The sequence below is a fragment of the Drosophila sechellia genome, chromosome 2R (assembly GCF_004382195.2).
Source record: "Drosophila sechellia strain sech25 chromosome 2R, ASM438219v1, whole genome shotgun sequence".
Lineage (NCBI taxonomy): Eukaryota > Metazoa > Arthropoda > Insecta > Diptera > Drosophilidae > Drosophila > Drosophila sechellia.
In genome coordinates this window covers 12,302,708-12,314,981 of record NC_045950.1, presented here as the reverse complement: position 1 = coordinate 12,314,981, position 12,274 = coordinate 12,302,708, and the positions used below count along the sequence as shown (strand labels likewise).

The following is a 12,274-nucleotide window of genomic DNA, read 5'->3' as shown; positions in this document are numbered from 1 at the left end:
AGTCATATGTGTATATATGTATACTCATATATGTATATGCAAGTGCCCCTTGAAAAAATATGTTATTCAGATATATAAATATTGGCCCATCTACTAAGTTAAGGAATATATTCCTAAATCACAATAGTGCTATAAATTCATATATATATCATTTATATATCACAAATTGTGCAATAGAAACCATTAAAATTGATTAAAAGTGAGTAGGACTAGTTCGAGTTTATTTCATTTTAGAAAAGTTTTCAACAAACACATACAAATAATTAGAAAATATTTAACAAGCTAGTAGTCCAGAGTGCGCGACTGCACCTTTCCAGCCGAGTCCAGGATGAGCAGAACCTGTTCCTGTCCAGAACTGCGAGCACCGGCAATGTCCGTCACCTTGAGGCGAGTGTCCATTGGCTCCTCCACGGGTAACTCCCTGTCGCGATAGAAATCGTAGTGACGCACAGTGCCATTGGTGAGGGCAGAAAGCTGCCAGCCGTCGCTGGAGAGGATCAGGGCCTGGACGAGATGCTGGCGCAGACCGCTGCCGCTTAGGAGCAGCTGCTGGTCAAAGACCCTCATTTCGTAGGATCGTCTGGGTCGCTCAATCAGCTCCAGAGCTGTGTTGGGTCGGGCATCGTACGATGGATTGTGATCCATCTGCTGGTCAAATGATCTTCGCTCGTTGAGTATGATGTTTTGAATAGCACACGATTTGCCCGTCTCGGGATCGGGCTCATCCGTGGCCGGCGGAAGTCCGGTCTTGGGCCTCTGCTGATTCCTCTGTCGCTGCCGCAGCCGCTGATTGCAGTTGAGTATCATCACAGATCCATTGGACAGACCCACGGCCACATAGTTCTCATTGGAGAGCACACACAACGAGGTGGGGAACAGGAAACGACTTTCGTTCACAGCGATCCTCGAGAAGCGCTCCGTCTTTAAACTACGGGTGCAGCAGAGCACAAAGTTCCGATTGGTGCACACGTAGATGAGCTCACTGCCCGTATCGATGCTGGTGAAGCGCAGGCCCTGCAATCCCTGTCCCTGGAGCGCCGTGGTCAGCGTTTGCGTCTCATTCAGCTCGCGCAGCACATCATCGCTGTATATGTTGCCCTGGAACAGGGACTTGGTCTTCTCGTACGCACTCTGATGGCTCTTCAGGAGGCGTCGCTCCAGATAGCTCCTCAGATCACAGCTGCCACTCTGCAGGAGCTTCACCCGTGCCCATGGCGAACTGAACTCGTTGCTGTTGCTGGACAAGGCGCCCTCCACCAGGGTCCACATGGTCAGCAGGCCGGAGTCATTCAGCGAGGCGTACTGTCAAAGGATTGCATATATGATTAAATTTATGTATCCATATAGATCTTTATAGTTGTTGCAATATATATATATGTATTTAGTTAATTGGAAGAATAAATTAATAAATGTATACTAAATTAAAACCTACCTGAACTTCCTTGTACGTCGTCTGCAAACCACTAGTTGCAGCTACTCCTCCAGTAGTCAAGTGTGATCTAAAGCTGCGCACATCCACCACAGCGCCCAGATCCATGGCATTTACCTCCTTGTCCTGCTGCTCCGGCATGGGAACCACCGATTGTGTGGCTGCAAAATGGGTTAGATGGCCATCCAACTTGGAACAGTAGCTGTGCGTCTCGCGCAGATCCCACATAGCCACACTGCCATCTCTCAGTCCGGCCACCACGATATCCTGGGCCTGTCCAGAGAGTGCCACACGACTGACTTCCGCCCAGGTGGAGAGCAGGCGCAACGGCTGGCCGGGATTGGCCAGTGACCACACCATTAGCAGGCTGGCAAAGTCCTCCTTATAGACATTGCTGTCCGGAGGACACTCATGCACGGTGACCACCAGGTGTCCATTTCCGGCACTCCCAAAGATTCGGCGCACAGGCAGAGCGTTCAGCAGTCCAGTCTGAAGTGGTACATTTCGAGGACAGTTCCCCTGGCCGTGGTTTTTATTGGCCTCCAAAACCAGTCCCACGAATCTGCCGGCCTTGTGAAGAAACGAATTCAGTCGCTCCAGATCCGTGCTCTTGGCCAATCTCTTTTGCTGCAGTTGCTGGGAGCGCGTCTGCTCCAGGCGATGCAGTTGCTCCAATTGAGAAATGCTAGCTTCGTATTCATCTGCAGGTTGCTTGCTCCATGTTTCATCCAGCTCTGCATCGACACTGCAGCTGAGGACGCATTGCCCACCATAGTGCGGTGGATGCTGGGTCCAACTGCTCCGACTGTGCACCTCCAGCGTCTGGCACTCGCCGTCCATTTGGGGTGACTGCGTCTGCGTGGCCACTTGACTGGCATTCAGCTTTCCATAACTCTGCATGAATCCCTCGTAGCTGAGCGGTTTCATCTCGAACAGGTGGTAGTTCAGTTGGTCGAAACGCAATTTGGCCATCAGCTCTTCGCCGCGACGACTGATCACGGGATGGGAAACGAATCCCGAGTAGCCACCGTAGTACACGTTAGCCTCTCCACTCCGGGGCTTTTCCAAGCCAGTGGTGCTAATGCCGGAGTCCAGTTGCTCTGAGTTGGCCATCGAATTGGTATCGAAGCTATCATACTGATTCTGAGTGGACAGACTGCTCAAGGGATTCCTGCGCAAATGCATGTCATAATGACCTGAGTCCAATTTCCGCTCATGATCCTTGTCGCGTTGGATCACCGTGATGGGATTTTGGGTGGGCTCCGAATCCTCTTCCTCCCGCTCCTCCTCCACTTCCGCATCGGAGGATGAGGTTTCCTGCGCTTCATCGGATTCCTCCTCCTCGGGCGTGCTGGCATCGGTTTCGAAATCCGATTCATAGGACTCAAAGTCATCGGAGTAGTGATCGGACTCTGGTTCTGTCTTTTTGGCTTCATCGAACTTGACTTCAAAGGCCACTGGCTGTTTTACAGGCTCTGATTCCTTCGTCTCCACTTCGCTCCTTTGCTTGGCGGATTCACGCTTAAGGATAACCACTTCCTCGGGATCCAAGGTGCGGGTGTAAGTTCTGGATCTTGCTGGAACAACACGAGCATCTCCCTTGGAAGGAGACGGGGGCTTGTGCTCCTTTTTAGCCTGTGCAACAGGGGAATATTCTTTTGATGAAGGCGTGGGCGATTCCTTCTCCTGCTCCCCCTGTCCTCTGCGCTTTTGCGGTGGCGAGGCGACGGTAACACTGTGATACGTGTCCAGAACTGCATTGGGCTTCGATTTGGCCACGGGCTTCGCGGTCTTGGTGGTCTTGGACTGCAGGGGTGGGTTTGTGGTCGTGGCTGTGTGTCTGGTGGTGGCACGCAATGCACCTGGGGACGGAGTGGTCCTCTTGCTAAAGGACTCCCTTTCCTTGTTTTTCCCCGTGGCTAATGGCTTTTTGCTGGCGGTCGTAGTTTGCGCTGCTGTTGTGGTTTTCCTCGCAATTTTTTCACCTTCCAAGCTATCCGGTTGTTTGGCCAGTGACCTTCGCTCCTTCGATTCCCTTGTGGTGGCCGGTACACTTGTTGCTGGTGATTTGGTGACCTTCCTTGAAACTTCCGTTTTGACCTGCAATTCGAAAAGATTTTTGAAATCATAACAGCTTGTCGGGGTGCTCAGCACTGTTCCTTAGCATTTTACAACACTGACCCAATCCTAAATTTTTTTTTTTGTGTGTGGCGATCGGTTCGTTTATTAGTTTTAATTGAATGCTATTACATATGTGCTGCGCTATTAAAATGCTAAGGTGTGTGCTATTGGGCAATAAGGCTTTTATTGCCATTAACTCGAAAACTAAGCTGTAAATCTAACAGTGCGCCAGGTGTAAATGGTAAAAAGTACGTTTGTTTGGTTTTGTGAGCGAGTGAAATTGATGTGCAAATAAGTGAAATCGCTGTTGGCTGCCAATCAATGGAAAGGTGTATATATTTGTGCTTTTAATATATATATTTTCTGCCGTTTTTAAGTGCCTTTCTCTGGGCTTACGTTTTTGCTGCTGGTTCGCCCAGCATTTTTTGACATTTTAGAAGGAATAAATGCTGTTTAATGTGCTTAAATACACTGCGAATTAATAGAAGGAAATGCCGTGTGCCACGTAAATTTAATCAATCGTAATGCAGCTCAGTTGTGACATTTTTTCCTGTTTCCCTGGCAACCAAATCCTTGTACATAGCAACAACAAAGAGGCCAGCAATAACACAATCAGCTGATCCGCCAGTGCTGAAAAGAGCTGGCATGCTTAAATGCAACTGGTAGGTATTAAAAAAAGATTTCATTAAATTTAGTTATTTCTTTTCAACGTTCATTACAATGTGATGCTTTAATTAAGAGCGTATAACTCTGAACTGTTTAAATGCATTTTAAACTTAAACCACCTTTGATTAGCTAATGTTATCGATTCTTCATCCGATATTTTTCTATCGACAATAACCGCCCTTTTTCAAATTTAAAAAGTACGTTTGGGTGATAAAGCTCGGTTTGAAGCCATTGTTATTCTTAACTTAAGTTTAGCGTAATATCACAATAAATAAGATTAGTGTTGAGCTCAGGACTAGGCAAACAGCTGACCCACTACAAATAATAAGCAGGCAAGCAATTTCCCCAAGTTATGACTGGATTTCGTGGCTCCACTCTCGTCGAAATTCCTGTAGTACTGGGTATTGGCATACCGATCGTAGATGTGCTCCATCACGCGCTTGGCATTGTCGCGGTGCAGCTCCTGGAGGCCCAGAAGCCCATCGGTGTCGTCCCGGAACAGCACATTGTTCCTTTTATCAAAGATGCCGTAGAGGGTAAATGGACGCGTCTCACTCTTGTACTTCCTACCAAACAACTGATCCATATCGCGCAAAGAGTTATAGATCTCATTGCGTCGCGTCAGCGAGGAGTTGTGCGTCATCAGGTGGCCACGGGTGGTCCAATGAAGATAGCAGTACTCAAAGTGGGAGCGCTTCTCAATGCCGCCGTATGGGCACAACACCCGGAAATCCTTGTGATTACCAGGAGTCAACCAATTCGAGGTGAGGTTGCCGGCCACATACTTCTTGTACACATCCGAGCTGAGAAAGGCCACGTCGGCGCCCTCGGAAAGGCAACGCAGGGCACCTTCGTCGCCCTGGTAGTGAAGAGGACACTTGCGGCCGCTCTGGGGATTCCACAAACAGGAGTCGCGGTTGAAGAAAGAGTGCAGCGATTGCACCTTGCCAGTGGCATTGACAATAGTCTCCTGAACGGACAAATGGGCAGCTCCCTCGAAGGATGGCAAGCAGGCTCTGGCTCCTTTGAGATCCTTAAAGCTCTCGAGCTTGGCATCCTTGTGTACGAGCGCAATGGTCACATACCGATCATGCATATCCGCTGCGAACTCGTATAGCAATGGCACTAGATTGTAATCCCGCTGAGCTTTCATGCGCATTTCCTGATCCACCAACACCACATCTGTTTCCTTGAACTTGGTATTATCCAGGCACTGTTTCTCATCTATGGTGCGGACGCACTGAATGTTCGGTTGCACACCATAAACTTGAGAAGCCTCCTGCAGCCAGGAGCACTTGATGTGCTGGATGATGGAAGTGGTGCAGAAGACAATGGAACGCGGCGGATTGCATTCCGGGAAGCTGTAGGCGGACTGGAATGCGGTGGCCTGGTCCAGGTAGTCATCAATAGCTATGACATTATCCAGTGGCACAGTGAAAACGTGGTAAGTCTCCAGCAGGCTGAGCAGCGCATGCTGCCAACTATCTGGCTCGTCGTGACTGAGTCCAGTGACCAGACGCTGTACTTGGGCGGCATGGGTACGACGGGCAGCCACCACGGGCCACGGCTTGGCCACCCAAACGCATGGTTGACTGGCGTTCAATGGCTGCAGATGACCATTCGGGCAGAGATAGCTGAAGTCCGAGGGATTCGACTGGGCCGGAATGCCAGAGAACTACAAGAAGTCAAGATGTTTTTTCAGAAATATTTAAAGCAAAGATTGCATGCATCAAACTCACTCCAAAATGACTGCGCACATCATCCAGACGAGCCCAGGCCACGTTGCCGCCACCACTGGTCAGACAATAGAGAGCTCCGCGGCGTCCCCAGTGCTTGTCGGTCTGGTCACAGCTATCCGGTTCGTAGCACATCTCGCACAGCGATGGATATCGGTTCTTTAGGATGCGGTCCTGCTTGGGATCGGGCACCCAAGGACCAGCCTTGCAACTGGGACCGAAGTACTTGGCTGTGGATGCTATCCGATCTTCCGTGACGGTCATTTCGGGATCACAGGTCTTTGAGACGATGGCAGCTTCAAAGTACTGTAAAGGAGTCATACACAATCAGAACTGGAGTATTTTTATGAGTTAGCCATTAAGGTGACCTACATTAGCCAGGACCTCTGTCCAGTGATTGCCCAGACCGTAGCCAGGATGGCACAGCCTTGCACCCCGAAGATCATGAACTGTATGGATATTGGCGTTGTTGTCCACCACCGCCACAATTTCGTACTCAAAGTGCGACTCGTGGGAGCGCAACTCGCTGGCCACCAGGATCTCCACGCTGGCCCAGCGGGCGGCCACCAGATCCTCCGAGGTGAGCACTCCAAAGTGGGCGGTGCCCTTGTGGATACGCCTCACGCAATCCAATCGATCCACGCCAATGACGCACTCGATGTTGCTCTTCGCCTCCAGCAGCGGACAGAACTTGGGGGTTTTCCGATAAACGCCACGCGATTCCACCACACAAACACGCACTGCGGGAGGAGGTGGAGGAGGAGCAAGTTAATCTTTGTATAAAGTTTGGACATCTGCTTAGTATACGAGCGGCGAAAAACCAGTTACCAGCCGCGGCATTAATTATGATTGTGTTTATTTTGAAGTATCTTTCGCATGCAGTTTTTCGGAAAAGATTATTATCTGAGCGGGGTATTTCACCTGTCTGTTTTAAATTAAAAATTCCCCTCAGGGAATTTTTTTTTTTTTAAACGCAGTTGTCGGGGAAAACCTGATTAAGTCGCTGCATTCGCAGAATTCGCTTAGTGGTGCAAACTGGAGACAAGTCAGTTCTGCCCGGACGCTTTTTTGGGCAGTGGATCACGAGCTCCAAGGTCGGGACAGGTTTTTTGAACGGCTGTCTCTAGCGGATTTTGATTACACCCGGTGGAGTGCCGAAGGTCGTATGCTCTCCCGCATTGCATTTCGATTTAAAGATACATGATTGGTGGTTTTTGAAACGGTTTTTATGAACCTGACTGTGTAGGAATTGCAATTAAAAGTTTGTTTTTACTCTAAACCACTTTTTAGACTGACTAACATTGTTGCTTGAGAAGATAGCATATATATTTGAAATATAATCAGCTGCTGTCAGCCTTTACAGCTTCTTATTTCATAGTTTAATGCCTTAGATGATTGGTATACTTCTTGCTAATAATTGAGATACATCTTAGTTAAGCTTTAACAATAATTTTAATTACAATCACAAGCTCATCTATCACTTATCGCCATCAGTTCGTTTACTAATTTCGCCCAGTTTGCATACTTTTTTATTTGTATTTCCAGACAAAAGGCAATACGCCCCTCATCTTTGATTGACTTACATTTTCCATCATCGGGCGGTTGCACAGCCACGCACATTGATTTTGATAAGAACGAGGCAAACAGCACCACCAAAATAAGTGTAAGCCACTGCATTCTGAGCTTCGATTGCGTCAACTGCTCGTTAATTGTTAATTCTCACTGGAGATCGGCTAATAGTCGGGATTAGGTTAGTTACTCAATGACTAGTTGGCTTCAAGCCCGAACCACTCGCATTGGAAGATCGACGGCGACTGAAGCCCCAGCCCTCTCCCAGATGCCAGCAAGTAAAACCAGATCCGAGCAAGCTCCAAGCTCCGGCTGCAGAGCGAGATCGCCAGTGGATAATAATGGAATACAAAGCAGCTACGCACAGCTGATGATGAGTCAGGCGGGGTTTTTTGGATAGCTCTCTGATTGATTAGCGCCTTTTGGGAGAGAATCTAAGCGGGGATTACCTGTTTACCTGTATAAACAAAATCATTAATCCTATCCATTAAGCAGCTGACCAGTCTGCGCTTTATCAATTATGGTTGGTATGTATATACCCACCATATGATTGACGGACGCCTTATCGGCCAACTTGACTTATCAGTTTCCATACGAACTGCATGCCTTTCGGCATTGTTTGCTTGCCTCAGTCTCTGACCGCAGCTCTTGGCGTCCATATACTCGTACAACTTGATCTCAGGGAAATCGTCACTTGTGGGTGGATTATTTTAATCTAATGAACCTAATTGCTCGACAGATAATCAATACACTTAATTAAAACTGTACACAGTCGTGCAATTTCATTGTATTCAAAACTTTTGCTCATCACAACTAAACGTAGTCAAGTGAAGCACTTCTATGGCTTCCCGGTTAAAACTTGAGTTAGCATCATTCACGCACCTTGGGTTTTTTTCCGTAACTCCCCTGCTATTTCTACGGATTTCCAAATTGTGTTTGATTAATGATCAATCTACGAAAGTTGAAAGTTGGTGCCAACGATTATTATTATTTCGGGTTTGGCAAATGAGCAATTTTTTCTGTGTCAAGTTTACAAGTCATTTGGTTTTTTTTAACAAAGTATATATAAGTTATATGGAACTTACACAACGCGCGCAATAACTAATTGAGTTGAATGGCACAAGTGGGGATCCTGGATCTTGGGCATGCCTCAAAGGCATATTTATTATGGCAGGCCCTAAAATCTTTATCGCACATACGGTCTTAATCAAGATAAGATTCGTTGTTCCGGAGTGTTATGCTCCTTTGGCTATCTCAATAGAACTTTTATGCAGCCGACTACAGACTTCTATATAGTCTGGACTAGCATCTTATCGCGATGTGATTAGATATAGTTTAGCATTCTCTGATTTACATCCATATGGCTGTGACTATTTAAACACTCTCACCACCAGACGACAGATCCCTTAAGAACTTCGAACGGCGAACGGCAGACGTGCGAAAATTATGATCTTAACTGGGTAGAAGGCACCTCCTCACCCGGCATAACCAGAGGATTGCATGGAGAAATCCGAACTGTGATACACTAGCCATAACTAACAGACTGGACAATGGTGCGATTGAACAGGCGCCTGCTGCCCATCAAGGCACATTTCTTCTTTTTCATGGCGGGTGAGTGTAAAGTTATATCTTAACAATCCAAAATTAGAGCCGATTTCGCAATTCTTGTTATACTTTCGAATCAAAATCTTCTTATCGCTGAAATTATCGAATATACGATGGTAGAATCTGCTGCAATTTTAGGAAAATTTCTTGGAAATCAGTCGAAACATTTATAAACTTATCTGCAAATTGTCTACTTTTAGCCATGGGACCCATACTGCCGCAACTGTCGGTGATCGGCAAGCAGATCGGTGTTCCACCGGATGTTATGGGCTATATTACGGCCGCCTTGCCCCTACTCTATGTTTTAGCCAAACCCTTGGTGGGTTTCCTAGCCGATTATTTCACGGTGAGCTTAATATGCATAGTAACTTATAATATAAATACTAAAACTAAAATCTCCCTTGCAGAGCCTGCGCAAGTTCATCTTCATCGCCCTTATCCTCATCATGACACTGGCCTTCGCCGGCTTCTATTTCCTGCCCGACAACTCACATTTCATTCCATTGGACGAGGGAAGTGCCCAATGGAATGTAACTTTATTGGGGAATCCAAACGATTGCAATGCCATTATCCAATCCTCCAACGCATTTTGTCAAACCACGCACCAGGCAAAATGCATTCAGGAAAAGGAAGCAGGCGAATTCTTCGCTCTTATCGTAGCCAACGAGTCGGGCCTTAATCTCAACCAGAATCTGCTTCATGGCAAAGAGAGTTACCACATCTGCCTCACGCAACCTGCAACCATCGATTGGATCAATGCATCCTGCGAGGTGCGCCACGTAAATAGCTGCATCTATGGAGCTGGCAAATTCTGGCTATTCGTATGCCTGCTCTGCATTGGAATCGTTGGCTTCAACGTGACGAACTCCATATCCGATGCCTGTTGCTTCGACCTTCTGGGCGATGAGGAGCAGGAAAAGTATGGAGCACAACGAGTGTGGGGCACCATTGGTTTTGGAGCCACTGCCATGCTAGCTGGAATCGTCGTGAACTGGTGGACCACGGATGCGGTCAAAAGTCTGACACCTGCCTTGATCATCATGTGCGTGTTCAGTTTGCTTGACCTGTTCAGTGTGTCCAAGCTGAAGCTGCCGAAACTGGGTGGATCCGAGTCCATCTGGAGCGATGTTTGGCAATTGGTACGCAAGCCACCCATTCTGGTCTTCCTGTTCTTCGCCACGATGGCGGGCATCATTGACTCCTTCATCATATACTTCATGTTCTGGCACTTGGAGCAGGTGGCTGAGGCCACTGGTTACATGCACCAGATCAAGTTGATCGAAGGTCTGGTGGTGGCCGCCGAGTGCCTAGCCGGCGAGGTGCCCTTCTTCTTCTACAGCGGAAAGATCATCAAGAAACTGGGCTATGTGCACTGCATGAGCATGTGCTTTTTCTTCTACGCTGTGCGACTGTCGCTGATTTCGTGGATTCCCAATCCCTGGTATCTGGTGGGCGTGGAGCTCTTTTTCCAGGGCATTACCTATGCCTTGTGCTACACGTGCATCGTGGCCTACGCCTCGGCGGTGGCTCCTCCGGGAACATCGGCCACCGTTCAGGGATTGATGGCCGGCATGGACGATGGACTTGGCTTCTCCATCGGATCCCTAATCGGCGGACTCATGTTCAAGAGCCTGGGAGGACGAGAGAGCTTCAAATACTTTGCCATAGCTGCCATTTGCACATGCGTAGCCCACATCGTTATACGTCCCACCTCCAGGAAGAGGCAATTCCTGCCGAAACAGGGATATGCACCGCCCACGGAACAGGAGATCAAGCAGCCGCCCGCTCAGGAAATGGAGGAGATTCGTTTGGGATAGACATAGTAACATCACATGCCATTTTTGTTGCATATTTTTGTACGCATTTTTTACGAGAAAAAAAAAAAGAAAGACAAGTTGTCCAAAAGTTGAATGACTTTGCTCTCGGTTTTTGTTTGTTCGATTCGATTGTTGGCGCACACGCGATCTCAAGTGCTCCGGCCCCTCCAGCTGTCAATATGGTTATATAATACCCGAGCATCGCACAAAAGAACCCATTGAAAGTGAATCTTGGGCCAGGCAGATGCCTCGCTTAAATGGCGAGTGATTCCCACTCCATATATTAACGAAACTGGCCCGATCGGCCTGTTCCAATGATCGAGAATTGAAAGTCTGTTACGGGTTTGACACTCATCTGCATGCTTGGGATTTCAGTTAAGTTATAGAATTATAGTTCTAGATTAACAACTTAAAATATACATATTTCTACTGATTTCTCAAAGAAACCTTTCCGAAATAGCTAAAAAAAAATGAGAGGAATTAAAGATTGTTTTGGCTTCCAATCTTTGTCGCCTAGTGTTCATTATTTATGCTCGAGTGTGGGCCACACTTCAGAGCTGTCCAAATGAGTGCTTGTAAAAATTAGATTGGTCCAAGTCGAGTTCCGAATCTCACAGCAAACTCGATGGCTATATAAGCTTCGAGTTACCATTATAAGCCTGCATTGTTTCTAGAAGATGTGGCCCATTTGGCTGCTGGTGCTATTATCGCTATCACTGGCCACTGGCCGCCAGGTGGGCAGATGCAGTTTGGCCCGGCAGCTCTATCGCTATGGAATGGCCTACAACGAGCTGCCCGACTGGCTGTGCCTCGTGGAGGGCGAGAGCTCCTTCAACACGAAAGCCATCAATCCTTCGAACGTGGATGGATCCGTAGACTGGGGTCTCTTCCAGATCAACGATCGCTACTGGTGCAAGCCGGCGGATGGGCGTCCCTCCAACGATCTCTGTCGCTTGCCCTGCCGCCTGCTGTTGAGCGACGATATCCGGTATTCCATTGCCTGTGCGAAGTACATAAGGAAACAGCAAGGATTCTCCGCCTGGGTGGCTTGGAACAATAGATGTCAGGGTGTTAAGCCCAATGTGAATAACTGCTTCCGGCGGCGCCACAGAAATTCGGGTTGAGCATCGGTAATTAGGATATTAATTTGGTTAACCATGGTTAAACACATTTATTTACTAAGCTTTTAAGTTGATCCAATAAAGGGATTTAAAAAAATACTCATGTTCTTTATAAGTTTATATATATTAAATATTTTAAAAGCTAATACAGCATTCAAGGAAATAGACGAGCAATATTTTTTAAAACGAAGCTTAAGAACCTAAATACAG

The 12,274-nt window shown here is 47.5% G+C and overlaps 4 protein-coding genes across 6 annotated transcripts; 2 read left to right on the top strand and 2 right to left on the bottom strand.

Annotated features, from left to right (window-relative positions):
* Positions 1–200: 200 nt before the first annotated feature.
* On the bottom strand, positions 201–4,033 carry LOC6609404. Its single transcript, XM_002034053.2, has 3 exons — positions 3,947–4,033; positions 1,433–3,529; positions 201–1,302 (listed from the first exon to the last, which is right to left on the bottom strand). Exons 1-3 carry the CDS (start codon positions 3,980–3,982, stop codon positions 283–285), a joined length of 3,153 nt encoding a protein of 1,050 aa, XP_002034089.2. The 5' UTR covers positions 3,983–4,033; the 3' UTR covers positions 201–282.
* A 385-nt stretch (positions 4,034–4,418) lies between these two features.
* LOC6609403 (transferrin) lies at positions 4,419–7,768 on the bottom strand. Of its 2 annotated transcripts, XM_002034052.2 has the most exons (4): positions 7,536–7,768; positions 6,325–6,692; positions 5,956–6,258; positions 4,419–5,891 (listed from the first exon to the last, which is right to left on the bottom strand). In XM_002034052.2, exons 1-4 carry the CDS (start codon positions 7,627–7,629, stop codon positions 4,512–4,514), a joined length of 2,145 nt encoding a protein of 714 aa, XP_002034088.1. In that variant the 5' UTR covers positions 7,630–7,768; the 3' UTR covers positions 4,419–4,511. The 2 variants fall into 2 exon arrangements, with proteins under 2 accessions (XP_002034088.1, XP_032571926.1); XM_032716035.1 differs by lacking the exon at positions 6,325–6,692 and having other exon boundaries at positions 7,536–7,616.
* On the top strand, positions 7,526–11,041 carry LOC6609402 (major facilitator superfamily domain-containing protein 6). Of its 2 annotated transcripts, none has more exons than XM_032716038.1 (4): positions 7,526–7,615; positions 8,916–9,132; positions 9,327–9,472; positions 9,534–11,041. In XM_032716038.1, the coding sequence occupies exons 2-4, from the start codon at positions 9,072–9,074 to the stop codon at positions 10,941–10,943; spliced, it is 1,617 nt and encodes a 538-aa protein (XP_032571929.1). In that variant the 5' UTR covers positions 7,526–7,615; positions 8,916–9,071; the 3' UTR covers positions 10,944–11,041. The 2 variants fall into 2 exon arrangements, with proteins under 2 accessions (XP_032571929.1, XP_002034087.1); XM_002034051.2 differs by lacking the exon at positions 7,526–7,615 and adding an exon at positions 8,002–8,217.
* Positions 11,042–11,475: 434 nt separating this feature from the next.
* On the top strand, positions 11,476–12,163 carry LOC6609401 (lysozyme P). Its single transcript, XM_002034050.2, has one exon. It carries the CDS (start codon positions 11,621–11,623, stop codon positions 12,065–12,067), a length of 447 nt encoding a protein of 148 aa, XP_002034086.1. The 5' UTR covers positions 11,476–11,620; the 3' UTR covers positions 12,068–12,163.
* The last annotated feature ends 111 nt before the right edge of the window (positions 12,164–12,274 follow it).